The sequence below is a fragment of the Anthonomus grandis genome, chromosome 14 (assembly GCF_022605725.1).
Source record: "Anthonomus grandis grandis chromosome 14, icAntGran1.3, whole genome shotgun sequence".
Classification (NCBI taxonomy): domain Eukaryota; kingdom Metazoa; phylum Arthropoda; class Insecta; order Coleoptera; family Curculionidae; genus Anthonomus; species Anthonomus grandis.
Window position 1 is genome coordinate 17,933,747 of NC_065559.1, and position 22,431 is coordinate 17,956,177.

The 22,431-nt window shown below is 34.0% G+C and overlaps 1 protein-coding gene across 1 annotated transcript in view; it reads right to left on the reverse strand.

Annotated features, from left to right (window-relative positions):
- LOC126744772 (nephrin) overlaps positions 1-22,431 on the reverse strand; it is a 737,132-nt gene that overhangs the window by 88,953 nt on the left and 625,748 nt on the right. The window contains exon 8 of the mRNA XM_050452323.1: positions 9,741-9,900. Coding sequence (XP_050308280.1) covers positions 9,741-9,900 — 160 coding nt within the window. The remainder of the gene's footprint in view (positions 1-9,740; positions 9,901-22,431) is intronic.

A 22,431-nucleotide genomic window follows, 5' to 3' on the forward strand; every position in this document is an offset into this window, starting at 1 on the left:
CTACTTTTTGCTCGTCAAACTTCCTTAATAGCAGCTCCATCAATTTCTCGGTCTCCATCTTGGCCTGACTTCTTGTTAAAGGCATCCACTAAAATGAGCTTCCAAATATCCCACTTCTGACACCAATTGTAACGAAATTCGGGAACACACTTTTATTGTCAACGTCAAAAACACTAACCTAACTCGCTTTGACTGTCGTTTAATTGTTTCCAAGGTAAAAACTGACTAAACAATTAAAACTGAATGATTTGTCACGAAGCGCGTCCTTTTTAAAACCCGATGGAACAGTTTCGAAATATTTAGAATTATCTTCATTGTTTTTGCTCAAAGAGACCAATAATTTTACGAGAATACTGACAGTCAAAGCAAGCAAGTATACAAATTCTAGAAAATTAGAACTACAGGGATTTACAATAATATAACCTAAATAACCTAAATTGGGGCCAAAAATGGGGCTCTCAGACAAGATGAACTACCTAAAAACTAAACACTATAGATGAAAATAATAAACCAAACGTAAGTAGAACCCTAAAGAAACCCTACGAATCAACTTTAACTACAGAATACTAATAAAATTGTACAAAAACTAGCAGAATATTTAAGTATTTACATTTTCATAATAATATTAATGAGAGAGATAATGCTTTTTAAACCAGGGCAGCATCAGCTTATATTCATACGTTCAATTCGGTGGGGTTGAGTGCAGTGCTGAAGGAAGTGATAAAAATAATGATAAAAGCAATGGGATGGCAGTTTTGGATAATATTTGAATGAATTGTAACACCAGGGAAGGCTGAAAAAAAAATAGATAAAGTGTGAGGAGTGTTAAATGTAGCCCACTCACATCACTCCGTGAGATATTATTTCATCAGATTTAAGCGATGTGAATTAGCCCTGCGGGGCTCAAGTTTCGTCGTCATGCTCATGTGTCCGGTTTCTAGCGAGACGAAGGAAAAAAACACAAGATGATGTTCCCTTCTGGATCAAAACATTGCAGAGTTAAAATAGCCTCCCGTTCAGATCCCCAGGTGGAGACTGATCTGGAAATCTGTCAGGCGTGAAATATTTAAAGTGGATCTATGTAATATAAGAGGTCTAAACACGAACATAAACGCCGTGCATCAAAATCTGCAAAACAAACAGACCTCACATTTTAGCTCTAGCAGAGACGAAAGTGAACTCGGGAGTAATCAAGGTTCATATGTTGTATCCTGGATACGACATAGGGGTTTTTAGAACCAAAAGAACCACATAGTATGTCTGCTTCTTCTACAGACACTCATTGACCTTGCTGATCAAATTGACGATCTGCAAGCAAACCATCCAAGTGCCAAAATTGGTAGTGCTGGAGACTTTAACGTCCACAATGTCAACTGGATGACTTATTTTAACATGACTGATAATGAGGGGCGCCAGGTAGAACACTTTGTGATTAGTCACGGTCTAACACAACTTAGATCAGGTATATTCTGGTAGGGAGCCAACCAGAATACCACATAGACAAAAAGACTTTGCTAGCTTCCTGGATCAGTTTATGGCAACGAATCCTGACTGGTACAATATTACCGTATATGTACCACTTAAAAAACCAGATCACAAATTAATACCCGAAACATGTGAACTATAAATTAAACTTAGGTTTTACTCATGCCGTGTAGAGTTTGGCATTATACTGGAGATATTCAACAGTTCCTCTCTTCGGTTTTTCGGAATGATGTCTGTTATAAGACCAATGCTTCTTCAGCGCATGTAAGCGAGATTTCAAAGATGATTTGAGGGTATATAGGCTTATGTTCCGAACACCTTAAAAAGTTCTTCAGAGATCAAACAGTGTGATAAATGTTGCATCCAAGCAGTCAACAAGCCCTGCAAATCGTGTCAACTTTGTTGCCTTAAGAAATGCATGCAAGCAGACGATGGATACCTGCAGACTGGAAACTTGCGCGGATTCAAACGATGCCAAAAAACGGAAAAAAATACGGTGCCCATCAATTACCGTCGGATTGCTTTAGTTCCGGTAATCGTCAAGGTAATTGAAAAACTTGTAAACTAGTAAATTTTAAACCACAAGTAAGTCACGAACACGGGATCCATCAACATCATTATCGACTGTCAGTATGGTTTTCGAAAACACAGATCTACTGGGGATCTGTTGGGGATTTTTTTAGTTTGCCACCAAATTCTCGTTGTTTCGCTTGAAAGCTTTCTCTAGAACCAACCCATCTAGGTTATTATTGATAAACACATCTCGCAGAGGTTTCAAATTAACGCCGGTGCCCCTCAGAGATTCATTTTGTCCCCTACCCTTTTCCTATTATATATCAAGAACCTATACAAAAACAAGACTACAAGACTTCCAATTCAATTTACAACAAAATTTTATTTTGTTTTAATTTGCTTAGACATAATTTCCAGTAATTATGTTTTATGCAAATAAACTAAAAATAGAGACATATATCAGAACAGAGTTAAAAACCAAAAAGCTAAATTAAAAGTTCAAATTTTATGCCGAAATTCATATAGGGTTTTTTAAAAAAAGCTTTAAAGATAAGATTGTAGCCGATTTAACTGTTAATAGTCGAAAAAATGATAATTTTGATAACTTACGGTAGAGATTTTTAAGAAATAATTATTGTGCCAAATTTAAAACAATTATCAAAGAACATCAACAAAGGGAAAGAAATATCAACTAAGGGAAAGAAATTGCAAAATGGAAGATAAAGAAGCAAGTATTCTGGTCTATGTCTGATGAATACTATCACCTAAAATATCTGCATAACATTACTGCAGTCTGTATAAAAATCATAATAAACAAACACATTTAAATTAAAATAACAAAAACAAATTATTCATAAAAGTAATTCAAAAACTTATACCCTTGCCTTTCCAGACTTTTAATTACTTTAGGAGTAATCTTCTTTAAAAAATAAAAACTTTGGTTTCGTAATTAGGTAAAAGAGTAGCGGATTTTCCCTAAACGAGTCATTCTATTTTTAATTTAGTTGAAAAAACATGATTCAACTGAAAATTATATTCCATAGAACGACAGGGAATGTCTTTATTTAATATGCAAACGAGTTTTAAAAAGTATACACTCAGTACCAGTAAAGCCAAAGAGCTGACACTTAAATCTTTTACGAAGTTTTAAATTGCACTTCTGACTTCTTTATGTTTATTTAATATCCGGTCGGTTACAAGAAGCATTTGAGAGACTTATAAGTTCGCAAAATAAAAAAAAAGAATGCGATTAAATTTAAAATGATGTATAATGATAATATTTCAGTAATTTTCGTGTTAAAATAAATGTATGCTTTAAGTTTTTTTTTAAACATATAAAAAAATTATGAATTAGAAAAATGTTTAAAAAGATCGAATAAGGGCATAAAAGTGAATCAAAAAATGGTCTCGGAATTGTCAGCAACTCCAAAAAGTAGGCTAAAAAGACGAGATTGCCAAGACCTAATTTATGACAAACAGTTGTAACCTAAAGTTAAAAATAAAAGAAGAAAAGAAAAAGAAAAATAAAGAAATTTAATTACAAATATCACAGATACAAGATCCGAATGGAAAAAATAGGACAGACTTGAGATGGTTTTGGCACGCTAAGACATATATGCAGACAAGATACCGATATGTCTTAAAAGAAAGTGGTTTGAACAGGCGTCCTCCGAGCATATATATGGCTCGGAAACACTTTTGTTAACACAAAAAACTATCACTGAAAAAAGAATAACCCAATGAGCCATGGAGAGGTCTATGTAAGGAGTGACATTGCGGGATAAAATCCGAAATGAAAAACTACTTAGAAGAACAAAAGTAACGGATACAATTAAAAGAATTATACACTTAAAATGGAACTAGGCTGGATATGTCGCAAAAATGCCAGATAATAGATCGACAAAGAGATTAACGGAATGGCGTCCTAGAGATGAAGCATACAAAAATAGGAGACGACTGCTGACTAGATAGACGGACTATTTCAAGTGAATATCTTCAGATCCAAGACCGAGCAAAATGATCGCTGGAAAGAGACGAAAACTTAAACACAAAAATAATAGCAATGTTTACAAAACGTCCAAATGTCCCAAAAGTATGGACACACCCAAAAATCCTGGAAAATATGGGCGCTAGAAAAAATCTTTAAATACAAAAGTTTTGGGGAATCAATCGGTGCATCTGATGGTGACCTTAAACTTGACCTTGACCTTCAAGGTTATTTGAAGGTCAAAGCGATTTTTTTAAATGGGAACCCCTATTTTTGACACCGGATTCTGAAAGAGCGGAAAATTTTACGTCCGGGTATGTATTGAGGTATGAGGTTAAAGTAATCCCAAGAGGTCAAATAGAGGTCAAATAATGACTTCTTAAAAATCTCGCGAGTTCAGTGGTAAAGGAAAACAAATAAAGGTCATACTTACTGGTTACTGTTTTATTATTATTTTTTTTATTATTATTTTTATTATTATTTTAGTTTTAAACAATGTTTATTTGAGAAATCGGCGATTCTGCTAAGGTCATAATTAATAGCTGCTACGGCCTACTCGCTTTCCTCCCAACTAAATGATAAGTACCTTTGTGTATCATTAGCAAAGCTGTAATGTAAGCACGATGTTAATGTAGATGAACACTTAAAGGGATAAATTAAAAATAATCTCAGTGTCAAAACAGAACCTTGAACCACGCCTTTTATTATTTTGAAAAAGTTTGACATAGCCCCCGCATTTTCCACCGGTTGTTCCCTGCCAGTAAGGTAAGTGCTATTAAATTTTTCGACCCTTGTGATAACCCTATGTAAATTAAGATAGATAACATTAAATCATGATTCAAGGTATTGAATGCTCTCGAATAATCCAGTAAAAAAAGAATAGTTTATAACCCTTTATCAGTTGATTTTATTATGTAATCTGTAATGCTCAACAACGCAGTGTTACAACTGTGACTCCTCCTATAATCCAACTGATTCTGGCAAAATCTTCGTCGCATCAAGAAAATCTTGGAGCTGTTTATCTAAAATTTTTCCAAATAATTTCGAAAGGGTCGGAGTACACTAATTCGTCTGATGTCATTTAAATAGACTGGATTGGAGTTCTTAGGCAAAGGAATAATTTTTTATTTTTCCCACATACTTGGGAATACTAAATTTTTAATGTAGTGGTTCATAATATGCACATGATATGGCAGAAAAAAAGGCACACACAAGTTGATGGTAGGGATATTTATGCCATCGATTCCTGTGGCTTTACTTACGCTTTTTATAGCAATTAGAATGTCCGTTTGATTAATAAAGCAAAGCTAAAATTTAAGTGTTATTTGAATCTGTTATTTTGATAAAAGTCCGTTTGTTCTTGATCGGGTTATAGGTCAAGAATTGAATTTATAAAATGCTTATTGGAGCAACGTAAATTGCTACTTACTTGTGGCATATTAGGGAATCACATTTGTAACGAAGTTACTGAATTTTCTGTAATTCTCTTATTTATCTATAGAATTACTCGGTTCTTTTTCCAACTTAAATAAATAATTTTCAAGATTCATATTGACAACTAAGATTTACCCAGTAAAGTTAGGAATGTTTCTATTTTGTTAATAAACGCGCGACCGCGTTAATTATTAATTTATCACCGCGTTAATACCTCAGTAACGGTACTACGTGTCCATACCACCACTACTGTTACCGCGTTTACTAAGTACCGCGCATGTCCGTGCTCTATATAACGCGATGCACTGACCGGCAGTCGGCAGTTAAATCTCGTGCTCCGCGCCGCTCACAATCCAAAGCACTCCGATGCGACCGAATAAAACAAAGATAGGCGCCTATAAATAACGGTAACAAACACAGTACAGAAAACCGGCAAGAGCAGCAAAGGCTAGACCGGAAAAACAGTGGAGAACAATAGTCGGCAGTCCATTGAGTGACAGTCCGACCGAGGTAAGCCCCACAGTACCGTACATCGCTCCGCCGCTGTTGTCAGCATGTAAGTATAATAGGTAAGAAGGTAGGCAAACCCTTTTTTTCCTATTCCTAGTGTCTACAGGATACACAGGGATGCGTGCCGGACCATTACGGGGTAATACTGTGTATTCCTTTAAAAGTGCTAGGGGGCTACGTGTCGGACCGTTACGAGGTAGCACCCTGCATTGGACATTATTTGATTATTCCTAGTGTCCACGGGGTTAAGTGCCGGACCGTTACGGGGTAACACTGTGTATTCCTTAAAAAGTGCTAGGGGGCTACGTGTCGGACCGTTACGAGGTAGCACCCTGCATTGGACATTATCCTATTATTCCTAGTGTCCACAGGATACACGGGGTTGCGTGCCGGACCGTTACGGGGTAACACTGTGTAACCTGACAACCTTGCCATCTTCTACCTACATAATTAAGACCGCGTCTACCGACATTTTAAACAGAGTTGGCCAAGGTTACGAGCGACCGCATTTATATTAGACCTTAATTATCCTGTGGGTGACTTACCGCTTACCATTCCGATTAATACTGACCGTTTCATACTTTATTCTCTGGGCTGTATCTGATCCGTTCATTCACTGCCATAAATTACCGTACCGCTTTTACATTTTGCTTAGCGACATGGGTTCTCTTCATTGCACCTCTCCTCTTCCCGCACCGTACCGTATTGAATTTGGCCGTATGTAAAGCTTATTGAGAAGTGTTAGCAAAGAGATGACATGTTAGGTTTTGGGATTAATAAATGCGATTTTGTTACAATGTTGCCTATAGTTTTACTCACACAGAAGACCTGGATTACTTCCTCCACTGTCTAAAGGCTACCCGATAGGCCGTGGTCACTCATCTACATTAAACTTGAGGGTGGCGCCCGAGATAATGGTTGGATAACCAATTACAAACTTTGTAAATAACCCAGAAGATCAAGAGGGGATAGAAAAAATTAGTAAGCGCCAATAAATACCATTACACATTATTGGGCCTTTCTTTTTAGACCAAAATTTGACAGGGGACTTTTTCTTAAACATGTTGGAAAATGCAGTAGAACCACTGATCCTTGAGATTATTCAAGACAATCCTCATGAATTTGAGTTGGAAACAGTTTTTCAACAAGATGCACGTCTTACCTTAGCAGAAATGTTAGAGAATATTTGATTAATGCTTACCCTAATCGGTGGATTGGTCGCGGAGGGCCTACTGAGTGGCCAGCCAGGTCGCCCGATCTTACATCTATGGACTTTTTTTATAGGGCTACTTGAAACAAAAAGTCTACGTCACCCAGCCAAAATCTATCTTCGATTTACGTTAAAGAATGATTGATGCATGTTGCAATATTGATATTGACACTTTCCAAAATGTGAAGAGTTCTCCAATAGATTATTTTACTGTCTTAAAGTTAATGGTGCACATTTTCATAATTTTTTGTAGTGAAATAGTTACATTTCTGTGTTGCCTACAGTTTACTTATTTTAAATGGAAATAAAAATGCGAAAAATAAAATTTTGAAAGGCTGCCACTGCTTGCTATGGGTAAAAGTAATGACTTAATATTCTAGGACCAAAAAGCATTCAGAGGGAGCTTTCAAACTATGTATCGCATCTATTAAATTTAATTTTTCAAAATAGGGACCAAAATTTTAGTATTTAGGTTGCTAATTATGTGTGCCAAATTTCAAATTTTTATATAAACGCATTTAAACGATAAGAGGCGGGGGGAGGGGACAATTAAGAGCCGCACTGTATATGAAATATAGCATTCCATTGTATATTAAAAAAAAAATTTAAAAATGTTCGAGATTAAAATTTTAAAAATCGAAAATTTTAATAACTTTTTGTCTAGGTTTTTCAATTCTTATATTTAAAACTCAAAATGCATTTGTATTATGATCACTAATGTCTGAACTTACTGTACCGGAGTAAAGAAGTATTACTTTATTATTAATAAAAATTGGATGATAGATCACCTATTAAAGATTCTAGTAGTTTGTAATCAAGTTACAATAGCCGTAAGGATATAAAGTGTTGCGGATGGTATATTACTATTAATTATAAATATTAGTTTTAATATCCAGAAGCAGAAATTCAAAATTTACACTAGTTTTTATTATTTCGCATATAAGGTTTGCTCTAACGTAAACGCCTATACCACCTCCAACTCTAGTCTCTCTATTTCTTCTGTAAAATCTGTAACCTAGCAATGATAACACATCAGAAGATACATTACTTTTTAGTCATGTTTCGCTTACACAAATAATATCATAATATCAAGTGTTAACAACTAATTGAGAAAGACTTACAAAACTAAGGAGAAGCAATGTCACTTTAAAGTTAGCAATAATTAGTAACATGGTAAATATTTATATCTATATGTAAATACACAAAAAAGCTCTAAACAAAAAAAAGAATAAGAAAAAACGAAATAGAAAAAAAAACGTTTTCTTTGCTCATGTCAAATTGCAGTGAGTCGAAGAGTGCAATAATATTCGAAAGCTAGATAATGCAATATAGAGGGTTTCTGACAACTTAGGCCTATTTATTTTCATACTTTGCATACCCAAAGCGCTGTCGCAAAATGTCTTTTGCCCGCTTCACAAACTAGTTCTGTTTGAAAAGCACATCGGTAAAAGTGATTTTTTTAAATTTGGAATAGGGTATAACAAATTTATTTTAAAATTATTGTAAATTGTTCCGATAAGGATAAAATAAATTGTCAAAAACTTAAGAAATGGTAACGCTTTTTTTCTTTAAACTGGCCGTATAGTTTTGCCAAAATATTTCATATATATTCTTAGAGCATTGAAAGGATAGAGTTAGCATTGCCATGGAACTATGAGCTGTTTGCTTGCAACATCTATAATGCAATGATTCCAAAATGGCAAAAAAACACACTTTATAATAATATAAAAATTTGTCTCTTATTTTGACAGTCCAAAACAATATTATTCTTCTTCAATAAAATATGAAGCATTTTTTCATAAAATATGATAAGATACTCTATAAAGCAATTAATATTCAAAGTTAAATGAATGTATATAACATATACTAGAGAAAAAAGCAACAACATTGCAACGCTGCTCGAGGGCATTGTTGATTTCACCGACACAAGAAATCTTTACTCAATTTTTTCCTTTTTTAACCAAAAACTAAAGAAAAAACACAGAACTTCTCAAATGCCGAATGTAAACGCAAAGCCATTTGTCAAGATGATATTTCATAAGATGACATCAGCTTGTGCCTATGCTGTTGCCATTTCAAAATTTTTAGAAGCGTTTTTAAGAATAAGAATGTTGCTGTAAATTCTTTTTGCCCTAAAGATGTTATTTTTGCGCTTAGAATAACATAAATCTATTTCTAGTATCAATAAGTTAAATTAACATTCTGATATGTGTTCATATATAGCTGAAAATTTCCTCTGTTGAAAATACGTATAAACTTGACAACGGAGAATCGATAAATAGGTTTGTAAATAAATCACCCCCCTTGCTAATTTGTTGTTTACTAATTCTAGCCTTTCAATGTTCTAAGTATATATATCAAGCTTTTTTTATCTCTATAGCAATCCGTTCTAAGTAGTTTTAAACTCCCCTTTTATAACACTACTCAATCAAGCGATCAGTTTTTAATATGGCAAATGCATTGCCTGGCTGTCAAGTGTTTTAAATTTAAAAGTAGCGAACTTGGCTTCCGTAACTGTAAAGACCTTTTCCTAAGTAAAAAGAAGACATAAAAACCCACTTTTAAGTCTCGTTTTCTAAAGAAAAAAGTGCTTGTACTTACATTGCACCCTAAAGTGTAGCTCATCGCTGACGGTTTCTCCCTCGGAATTGACAACCGAACACCTGTAGACTCCTGCACTTTGCTTCGTGACCTTTTGCAGCACTAGACTTTGATTGCTGTGAATAATCCGACTCGACATGTTGTGCGCCAAAAACACATCCTGTAAAATTTCAACGAGAGAGGCGTTATTTTAATGGAACTACGACGTCGCAATATAATACAAGCATATCATTTTTTAGTAGCATAGTATATTTTTTATAGAAGAAAGTACATAAAATCTACTACAGGCATATTATTATTCCTATGACATTTTAGTACCGAAAATATTTTAGACGAAGTAAAAATTAATAAAATCTTTTACAAATAATAATCATATATCAATTAAATGACAATACTTATTAAGATGTAATCTATGCTACAGTGAAACATGGCAATCGTTCTAGAGAGTTTTTAGTTATAGGTGTACAAAAATCAATACATGGAATTTTTTAGATTTTCATATAATTTTATTAGGTTTTTATTTATTACGGTTTATTATCTATTAATGGTGTTCACTAAAAACTATGAAGATGATGTGTTAATTAGCATTGTTCATTAAGTTAACTCAGTCAAATAATAATATTAATAATAATAATAATTATACATTAAGGTAATAAAGGTTCTAAATATTAATTTGCTAAGAACTAAATTAAGCATTATTACATTATGTAAATAAAAAAAATCAATGGAATGGAGTTAAGAAAGTTATAACTGTATATTAATTAAGGTAAGGTTGGTAAAAGAGTATAATAAGAGGAAGAAAAAAAGAATTTACTCAAGAAATTTAGTACAGTCAATCTTCAACTTTTTTTGGCAAAAATAGGCGAAATCTTGATACTTTGCCAAAAGTTAGTGTTACTTTTTGTTTTTAGGCTTATGAAAAACCCAAAAATAAAAAGTTGCGATTCCTTCCCCGGTTTTTTTTTGAAAAACTGAAAATTTTTTTGTAATTTTTTTTTCTGCAAAAACCGTTGGTTTTAGGAAAAAGTATCAGGAAACAAAACAATGTTAGGAAACAAAAAATGTTTATGATTAAATTGCCTAGAATTTTTATATCCGGATCTTTTCGGTAAACTAAAATGCGCATAACCGAGAGCCATGGCTTTACACTCGTCAATATAAAACTATCCTAACATTTCTGTTTAATAATGGTTGGCGATTCATTATGAATCATTTAACGCTAAATCAATGCTTCCATGTTGTGAACACTCAGTTTGAAAAAAAATATATCTGTTTGTAAAGTATATAGAACACTTCGTCAATTTTACGGTCAACATAATCGGCTTAGTGATGAAGCAATTCATGCTATTATCGATCATTTTTGCACAAATTTTACTCTTGTCGATTAAAAACTATCAAGACAAATAAATGTGCGCATTGAAGCGCGAAGTATTGATGAAGTTGATTCGTCGTCGTTCTCAATTTGTTGGCATTTGTTCTTCGACAAAGTGACAAATTTTGGATCGCTCGGATGGATCTTGACTTACGTGCCTTTTAAATAAAGCTTGGGCTACAATTAAAGTAAAATGATCGTCGTTTACGTCATATTACGGCTAATTTGAAAGTGGCCGAAGGTTAGCATTTTTTTCACTCGAGACACCGCATGCGAAAAAGTTCGCATACGATGCGGTGGAAAATACGAATATCGATTTTGGGTGCGAAATCCCCTAATTTCGTATGCGAATCAAATTCGAATGGTTTCAAAAATACGGCCCCAGGACATCAAGTTGAACCATCTGTATAAAAATCTAACGCGCTCGAGTATTTCAAAGTTGCATTTTTTTTCATCATCTTCAAAAATCGGTCATGACTTTTGGTCCCGTCTGACGATTGACGTCAGACGGGACGTCAATGTCTGACGATTTGACATTTGATTATGACACTTTTCTGAGTTCACTTAGCGTCCCCTTTGAATATCTGATACGCTGTAATAACTTTTTTTTCTTTCCTTTTTCCTAGTCAGATTAATATCTCTTGGTTATCAGAAAGACATAGCGCGTATACACGATGAATGTCTAAATGTCTGACGTACTCGAATATTTCCGTGTGACTGTTTTCTTTTACATTTTTGAAGATTTGTACATGCTCACCTCCTCACTAAAATGGAAAACTTAACATAAGCTTTTTTTTCTTTTAGGACCTAATCTTCTCAATCTAATATTAAATAAGGGTGGGAGAATCAATTGAAAGTGTAATCATTAAAATCGGTGTAAATTCTAAACCACTTACTTGAGCAATTCAAAATTTGTTTGTAAGATCAATCTAGCTGTTTTAAATGCTCGATCTCATTATTACTCTATAGTTCCTAATAAAAGAGCTAGAGTACACAATTTCTAGTAATTCCAGTTTTTTCCATTTTACATCAACATTTTAAATCGAACGGCATATTTTTGATACATCGTATTGGAAAAGTAAAAAAAATGGAAAATTATTTTGAAAGTCGGACGATGATATCTTGTTTCTTGTTTCTTCATTCTAAAGTTTTAGCGAATTCAAGTTTTTTTTTACGCACAAAGTCTAAATTTTTCTACCGCCATCTAGCGCTCGACCTTCAAATGTCTAATTAACATTACTATAGCTGTTTTCTCAAGCTGTTAATTCCATGCAGCCTGTTGTCATAATTAATAAATTAATACTTAAACTAATGTATCACAGAATCAAAAGAAGCTTATGTGATTTTCTTGAATGATTGTCCTACATTTGTTAATAAATTTCTTGTCATACTAAAATTACGGTCTTCAAAAATACCGATTTTAAACCCAAACATGTTAGGTACCTATTTAATGCCTCGATAGATATTCAGACTGCTTTCAATCATATTCTAGACAAGCTTCCAATCTTCTTTGGGTGGATAAAACTGCTGTTTCGATTTCAGGAGCCGATGTTTATTTATGGTATCACGGATTCTGTTTTCCATATCATGTCTAGTTGTGGATGGAGTTTGGCACACAATATCTTTTAGGCGACCCCATAAGTAAAAGCGGACGAATTTTAAATCATGTGTGAAATAAAATAGACTTCCCCTTCCGATCCAGCGCCCATGAAAATAGTTATTAGTATGATCCCGCACGAAACGGGAAAAATATGCTGGACACCCGATCAATGGAAATACATGGCCCGTCTCACTTCCAATGTCAAATCTTTCATTAAAATAGACCAAGTATTTATAACAAAATTCAAAAAAACATTGCCGGTTAATGTACCATAAAAAAATAAGGACAAATAATATACATTCCGATAATGCCACACCACACCTTTACATTCCAGCGGCCTTGGTGCTAGAGCTTAACTCTAACATCGCTACTTAAATTAGCTTTCATTGTTTATAATAATTCATATGATCTCTACATTCTTTGTCTACATAGAACACCCGACTCTGACATCACTCCAGTCTATATTCGAGTCAATGGGCTTGATAATGTACATAGATTCACCCACCAGAATAACTAAAAATAGCTCCACCACCATCGATTACGTAGTATCATCCTTTGCTCCAGAACTCTTAAATTGTACTGTTTTCAGTTCGGACTTTTCAGATCATGAAGCTATATTGACCAGCTTCTCTTTGGATTCAATTAACAATAGCACTTTGCGTAAATTAGGCCGTGTTTATAACAAAAATAATTTTCTAAATTTTAAGAATCATTGTCTAGCGGAAAACTGGAACTTTCTTTCAAATGATGTCGATTCAAATGATTCTCCAGATTCTTAAATTTGCTATCAGATATTGCAAATATATCTTTTCCTCTAAGGCCAATTAAAACTAAAAAACAAAAGCTCTGGTTCTCCAAAGGTCTTCGTGTATCGGCAAAAAACATGCGCTCACTTTCCTACCTAAAAAAGTTCTCAGAATCTATTGCTTTTCATAATTACGTCAAGCAGTATAGGAAAACTTATCTTAAAACAATTAAGGCTGCAAAAGAAATCTATTACAGTGGGAGGCTGGCAAAATCTGGCAATGTAGCTAAAGAAACATGGTCTATTGTTAACGAACTAAGAAATAAGTCTACCTCAACTAGCACTATGTCTACATCACCCGAGGACCTAAACAATTACTTTGTAAACGTGGCAAAAAATATAATGGCCACCATAACACCTTCTGATGATCCTCTGTCATATCTTTCTAATGAAAATTTGCACAATTTATTTTTTACGCCAGTATCATTTACAGAACTTCAAAGTACAATTAACAAAATAAAAAACAAATCATCAGCTGGTACAGATGGGCTTACTCTTAAAATGTTTTCAAATATGCCTGATTGTACTCTAATCCATTTAGTAGACCTAATCAACATGTCATTTCAAAATGGGGTCTTTCCAAACTGCCTTAAAACTGCAATAATCATTCCATTACATAAAAGACGAGATAAAGATCAAGCCTCAAACTATCGTTCAATTGCACTTCTTCCAACCCTCTCAAAAATTATAGAACGCCTCGCTAAAAAAAGGTTTTTGTCATTTTTGTTTAACTATAATATCTTAACCCCTTAACAGTTTGGATTTCTGAGCAAAAAATGCACCAACGATGCTATGTTCTCCCCATTTAACAGCGTTTATTTAAATATCAACAAAAATTACTTAACAACAATTTTCTGTGACAAGGCTTTCGATTGCGTAAACCACATTATTTTAATTAACAAATTGCAGCACTATGGATTCAGAGGTATATCCCTTCAATGGTTTAAGACATATTTGTGCAACAGAAGTCAACTTGTAAAGGTCGATACGTCAAGATCTTCTTGTAAACCAATTGAATGTGGGGTACCTCAAGGTTACGTTTTGGGTCCTATGCTCTTTCTGCTGTTTATAAATGACCTGGCCAGCCTGAACATAAGCGGAAAAATCTGTCTTTTTGCTGATGATACTAGCTTCACTTGGAGCAATCCGAATGCAATGGCACTACATACAACAATATCCAACGACTTGGTCTTCATTAAATCGTGGTGCGATTCTAATCTTTTATGCCTAAATCTCTCAAAAACTAAAGTCTTATCATATAAAACGATATATATATTCCTCCATTTATTCTAAACAATACCAGACTAGAAGTTGTTGAGTCTGTCAAGTTCTTGGGTCTTGTTGTGGACGGCTCTTTGAAATGGGATTTGCACATAGATACGTTATCTCTAAACAATACCAGACTGGAAGTTGTTGAGTCTGTCAAGTTCTTGGGTCTTGTTGTGAACGGCTCTTTGAAATGGGATTTGCACATAGATACGTTATCTCTAAACAATACCAGACTGGAAGTTGTTGAGTCTGTCAAGTTCTTGGGTCTTGTTGTGGACGGCTCTTTGAAATGGGATTTGCCCATAGATACGTTATCTCTAAACAATACCAGACTGGAAGTTGTTGAGTCTGTCAAGTTCTTGGGTCTTGTTGTGAACGGCTCTTTGAAATGGGATTTGCACATAGATACGTTATCTCTAAACAATACCAGACTGGAAGTTGTTGAGTCTGTCAAGTTCTTGGGTCTTGTTGTGAACGGCTCTTTGAAATGGGATTTGCACATAGATACGTTATCTCTAAACAATACCAGACTGGAAGTTGTTGAGTCTGTCAAGTTCTTGGGTCTTGTTGTGGACGGCTCTTTGAAATGGGATTTGCACATAGATACGTTATCTCTAAACAATACCAGACTGGAAGTTGTTGAGTCTGTCAAGTTCTTGGGTCTTGTTGTGAACGGCTCTTTGAAATGGGATTTGCACATAGATACGTTATCTAAAAAACTAAGCTCGGCATGTTTTGCCATAAGATCAATCTCAAGAGAATTAGGCTTTTTCACAGCCAAAACAGTTTATTATACTCGTTTTGAGTCACATCTTCGTTACGCCCTTCCATTCTGGGGTACATGCTGCAAGACCCAATTTGAGCGTATATTTAAACTTCAAAAGAGTGCGCTTCGCTACTTATTAGGGCTTGATAGTAGAGCTCACTGCCAAGTAAATTTTATAAAATATAAGATCCTTACTCTTTCCTCGTTATTTATATTTGAATCTATCTGCCTTATCCGCAAACATATGTCGCAGATTCCAGAAAGACCATCCCACAGCTATTCACTAAGGAACGTTGATCATAATCTTCATCTGCCAATTCTACGGTCGGAATTAGTAAAGAACTCTATACTTTATGCAGCAATAAAAAGGCGCAACCATCTGCATTCCGTAATAAAATCGATGACTACTTTTAGTTGTTTTCGCAATTCCCTAAAATCTTTACTACTGCAAAAAGCCCTATATACATTAGAAGACTTTTTTAATATTTCCTTTTAAAGCACACACACGCTTTTTATTGTATGTTTTATTTTATTGTATGTTTTTTCTTGAGACTAAGGTTTTTGACAATTTTATACATATAATTGTGTGTATATTTGTATATAAAAATTATTTTATTTATGTATTTCGACCAAATTGTACAATTTGATAATTTGTACAGTATTTTTATTTTGTTATGTACCTATTTACTTTGTGTGTATTTTGTCTGAGTAATTTTTTTATATTTATATTTGTATTTTTTTTTTCCTTTAGCTTTGTCGATAAAATGTAAATTTTCTGACAATAAAGCATTTTTGATTGCTTCATCGGTCCACAGCATCTGTGACAAAAAATCATTCTGCGCTCAAAATCATGTTCGTTTAAGGCTTGATGTAGGATTATATCATAGGGATGTAGCCTTAAAATAAAGAGAAATGGCTATATATTGGAGGGGAAAATGATATTGAAAAGGTGTATCAAAAAGGATGTCCGCTAATGCAATTATTAACCTGTGGTCTTTTAGTACATTTATTTCCAAATCTAAAGATAATGCCCGGGTGTGAATATGCCTATGAAATTCTATGTACGCCAACACATTAATAATGTTTTCTTCTGTTCTTTCAGTAGACCGACGCCTTCTAAATCTGGGCCGACTAAAACTCAGTTTTAGTAATAAGAAGGTCAAGGTTTAAGTCATCATAACATTCTTGCCATAATAAGGGCGATTTGGATACCGAATGGAATGCTGTCTTTCAACTATTGCTACATTTTGAAAGCACTCAAAGAAAACCGCAATCACATCAACAGCTTCATCATTTTGTAAAAGGCATTTTACAAAAAATCGAGCAAATTTAAAAAAATATTCAGAACAGAAACCAAAATTTACAAAGATTAAAACTTAAGTCTAATAAATATTTGATGTTTCCATACAATATTATTTAAATGTTTTTTTTTGTTTTTGCCGCCTACTTCACTGCACCGCAAAATTAACGCATAATTTAAAATTTTGATTGGCCAAATAATTTGTTTTAAATGACGCCAATGGATCTTGGAGTACCAATTTTTTTTAAGAAAGAAAGAAGAAAGATTTTTTTAAATTTCTCTTAATATTTTTGGGCACCAAATCAGTAAAATCATACTAATAAAATCTGATAAAATTAATGAAAAAAATAAAATAACTAGTTTTTATATAAATTGATAGAATACTTTAAAAAAAAAGGAAAAAGTAGAAAAAGTTAGCCCAACATATATGTATGTTGCTAAAAGGGTAAAGAGAATTATGATTATTCTTAATGTATAAAAATTATTTAAAATAAGAAAATTAATAATTAGTCATTTAGGGATAAAGCCTAAAAATGGCAACAATCCTGCGAGTGATAGAAAATTTATTAGATAGATAAATTTCAAATTAAATAAGAAAATGTTATTAATTTAATTAAAATAAAAGATATTGCATTTTTGGAAGAATAAAATTATATTTATATTGATAAGGCTATATATTAGAAAATAGATTAATCAAATAGTATAAGATGAAAAAATGCTGCTAGCATCCAACCAATGTGGTTAATGATGAATAAGCTATAATTTTTCGTAGGCAAATTTGATTGAATCTTTGGATTCTTCCTGTAATTGTAGAGAAAATAATAAATAAAGACACAAAAATTGTTGAAAATCAAGAAATAACAATTAAAATTATAGGGGCAATTTTTTGTCAAGTTAGCAAAATAAAACTGTTTTCTCATGATATTCCACTGAGAATTTCTGTGTACCAAAAATGAAAGGGTGTGGACATATTTTTATAAAAAGGGGTGAATTTAATAGTAGGTAGGCTGAATTAATTAGCCTTGAATCTTTAGTTGTATTAAAAAAGTGGTAAAATTCTTAATAAATTTATTTCAAGAACGGTTCATACTGCGAACCATGAAATTCTCGAAATAGCTATTAATGATCCTAAATAAAAAGTATGGATGTTTTTTTAAATTTTCTTTTAAAATTTGCTAAAAGAAAATACAATTGTAATGTTTATTAACGTGTATTGCCTCCCCTAGCCCTGATCTATCTAATCCCATATTTCAATCAGCCTTAATGACAGTTCATTTAGGCCTCGGGATGGAGGCTGTAAAGCACTTCGACCCATCTTGTTCCATAAATGCTCTATGGGATTAAGGTCAGGACTTTTTGCTGTCCAAGGTAAAGTTGCAATTTATACTTCCTGGAGATAATTTTGTACCACTCTCGTCACGTGTGGGCGTGCATTATCATGCATAAATAAAAAATCATGTCCAACAAAGGCGGCGTTTTAGTACCTTCGCTTCTAAAATATCACTAATGTACCGATCAGCTGTCAGACGACCTCTATCAATTATGACTAATTTCGTGTGAGCCTCCAAACTAATGCCACGCCATACCATGACAGAACCTTCACCATAACTAACGGTTCTAACCATGTCACCCTGAGCATATCGCTCGCCAGGGCGTCGATATACTCTTCTTCCATATATCGATATACTCTCCATTCAGGCGCTCCCCAGTCTAACCCTTAACTGGTATGGCGGAAAAAATCACGTTCCAAGTATGGTGGGGTCAAATTAGACCTTTCGATTTTTCTTTAATCCTTAACTGGTATGGTGGATCAATTTTGACCCCATCCAAAATAAAAATTTTTATTAAAGAAAAACTATTGCAAGTGGCAACACTGCCTTCCATGTATTCCTCGGCCGTACTGAGTAGAATATTTCTGCGTGGCAGTCGCGTTTGAGTTTTCGTTTAGCTAAGGTCTGTGAATTAAATGGATCAAAATTGACCCCGCCATACGTTAAACGTTGGCGTTTGCATTTTTTGGGTTTTCTATTTTTTTTAATGTAATGGCTTCTTTAAAGGATAAAAAGGCACCACTAATAGAGCACGAGTTAGAACAGCTTGCTAACACTTTTTTTGATAATGACAGCGACATTTCTGATGCCGAGACTATCGTTGGTGAACATATTTCTGCAAGCGATAGTGATTCTGAACAGGGTATTGGTAATTTGCCAGATGAAATAAATTTGGATATTGAACCAGATAGTTTGGAAGATAGTAGTGATAATGAGAGTGAAATTGGCGTAAGAAGCTATTATGGGAAAAATAGAAAAAAATGGTCAACAAAAGCTCTTGCCACAAGCCGTGCTCGTGCAAGCAATATTGTTTCGCATCTACCAGGACTTTCTGGACCAGCACGAGTTAACAAACCAAATTCAGCCACAGAAGCTTTTAAGCTGTTAGTTGACGATACAATAATCGAGCAAATTACCGAGAAGACCAATGAAAAAATAACGAGCTTGCAAGCTAGTTATGGGCACAATGCCTTATCCTGCCAATTTTTAAACCATGTTGACGAAACCGAAATGTTGGCATTTTTTGGTCTCCTCTTCTTGGCAGGCGTATTCAAGTCGAACCACGAAGATTTTAATTCCCTTTTCGCAACTGATGGCACAGGTCGTGATATATTTCGTTCCGTAATGGCAAAAATATTTAATTTTCTCCTCACAGCTTTGAGATTTGATGATCCAGACACCAGAAGTCCGCGCACTGAAGCCGGAGACAAGCTAGTCCAAATTTCCGATATATTTTATCGCTTCGTGAATAATTGTCATACAAATTATTCATGTGGGGAATATGTAACTGTGGATGAAATGTTGATTGGTTTTCGCGGTAATTGTAGATTTCGAACTACCAAAGGAATTTTTGCCAAATAAGCAGCGACCGGTTTATTCTTCGATTTTCGGATTTACCAGAGACGTGACTTTGCTATCTTATGTTCCAGTAAAAAATCGAGCAGTTTGTCTTATATCAAGTTTTCATCATAATGATAGAATTTTGGACAGAGAAAATAAACTTAAAGATCTAATACATAACCAATTAATTCGCCGACCTCAAATGGAAAATATTCCCAGGGAATTAAAAGCGCTTATTCATCGAATTGGCCAGATTCCAGAGATAGGTCCAGGCAGAAATGAACATGGGGAAAGACCACCTAAGCGTGTAAGGTGTTCTATTTGTCCACGCAATTATAATAAACAATCACTTATATGTGATAACTGCCATAAATACGCTTGTAAAAATCATTGCGTAAAAAGAATTTGTAGCAATAATTGCCAATAATAGAAGGTTCAAACATGTTTGTTAGTTTTTTTATAAACCTTTTTAGGATTTTATTTTTAAGTGTTATGAACGTTTTCACATTTATATATTATAAGAACATTGTCTTAATTTTTCACCTAAATTTTGTGTTTTTTAGTTTATTTTCGAGTCATTTTGAAAAAAAGCCTATTTTTTAAAAAACCTTATATTTTTTAGTCTAGCTTTATTTTAAGTGCAATGTTTTTGGTTTATATGGCCTCAGAGTTGTTAATATATTATTATTTTCATATTTTTAAATTTGTTTTTGTTTGAGTTTAAATGATCTCGGGCAAAATGAAGACGCTGCCTTCGGTGATCTGTGGTGAAAAGGGGACCAGTTGCAGCACGATAGAGAGTAATTTCGCCTTCTGCCAACCTTCTTACTACTGTATCTTGACTAATATGGAAATTATACCTATGGAAAAATGCCTGCTGGAGTAAAGTGCTTTTAACAAATCGAGTTCGTTAGCACACGCCTGCAATCGCAAAAATCGGTCTTGATTATTGGTTTTCAACCGATTACGTCCCTGTCCAGGTCTTCTTTGGTTGGTGTTAGTCTCCTGATATCGTGCCAGTGCTCTGGATACCATTGATTATGCCACACCGACTCGAAGAGCTACTTGAACATACGACAAGCCTTTTTCTACACGTGCTATGCCAACAACACATTTCTCAGCTGAGAAATTTCTATTTTCGATTTTTGGAACTATGTGCAGAACAAGAAAGGAATTTCGCGTATTCCCGGAGTAATGCTGTTTCAGGATCGTACAATAAAAGATCCACAGCAAATTGTTGATGCATTTGGAACTTTCTTTCAAAGCATATATATTGAGTCGGACCCATCTAGTATTAATGTTGGTATTGAATCGAGCCAGACTATTAACAACTCCCTAAATTGCTCAAGATAAAATTGTCACCGCCTCTAATAAACTAAAAAGTAAGTTGACCTCCGGTACCGATGGAGTACCAAGTCTTATCGTTAAAGATTGTATTCGCGCTTTATCAGGGCCTATTGCCCACATATTTAATCTTATTTTATCTTCAACAGTATTTCCCGATAAATTGAGGACTGCAAGAATATCCCCGATACTCAAAAAGGGACCGAAGAACGACATTCAAAATTATAGAGCTATATCGATTTTATGTAATTTCTCCAAACTTTTTGAAATAGTTCTTTATAATAGAATATATGCCCATGTCAAATTAGACATAGCACCTAATCAATTTGGTTTCATCAAAAATCGCTCCTGTACAGTAAACCTGGCTTGCCTAAATGAGTATCTGTGTCAGCATTAGGATAATAGAGGTCAGGTTGATGTAATATACCTTGATTTCTGCAAAGCTTTTGACCAAATTGACCACTTTGTACTTCTTCATAAGCTAACAATTTTTGGTTTTTCTACGGATTTAGTTGCTTTGATAAAATCTTACTTACGAGGTCGTAAACAGTTTGTTGAATATAAAGGCTTTAAGTCTCCTATATATGAAGTGTGCTCGGGAGTTCCGCAAGGATCTAACTTGGGCCCGCTTCGTTTTTTATTATTTATAAACGATCTTGCCAATTTACTGTCTTGTCAGAGTTTACTGTTTGCGGATGATATAAAATTGTTCACAAAAATAGATACTGAAGACGATTGCGAATTTCTTCAGGTAAATCTTAACAAAGTAGGGAATTGGTGCAATGTTAATAGACTATATTTAAATGTTAATAAATGCTCTATTCTCTCATTTTCTAGAAAACTGTTGCCAATCAATTTTGACTATAGAGCAAATAATGTTGTGTTGGCCAGAGTGGATGAGGCGATTGATCTGGGAATTACTTATGATGCAAAATTAAGTTTCGCTTCGAAAAATAGAATACGGATCTCTAATTTGGTACTCAATTTATAGCTGATAGATGATATTGAGCACATTCAGCGCAAGTTTATGAAGTATCTCTAGTTTAAAGAGGAAGGTGTCTTTCCAGCCAGAGGTTTGGATAGTCAATGATACTTAAATAAATTTAATATTATACCCTTAGCAAAAAGAAGAGAAATTCTTTCCATAAAATTCTTATATAACCTTATTCATAACAAGATTGACTGTCCCACCCTTTTGGCTGGATTAAATTTTAGGGTACCAAGAATAAACTCTAGGCATTTTAGATTATTTTATGTAAATCCCGCTAGGACTAATATTTTGCTTAAATCCCCTATTAATATAATGTGTCACAATTATATTAATAATAATTTACATGAATGGTT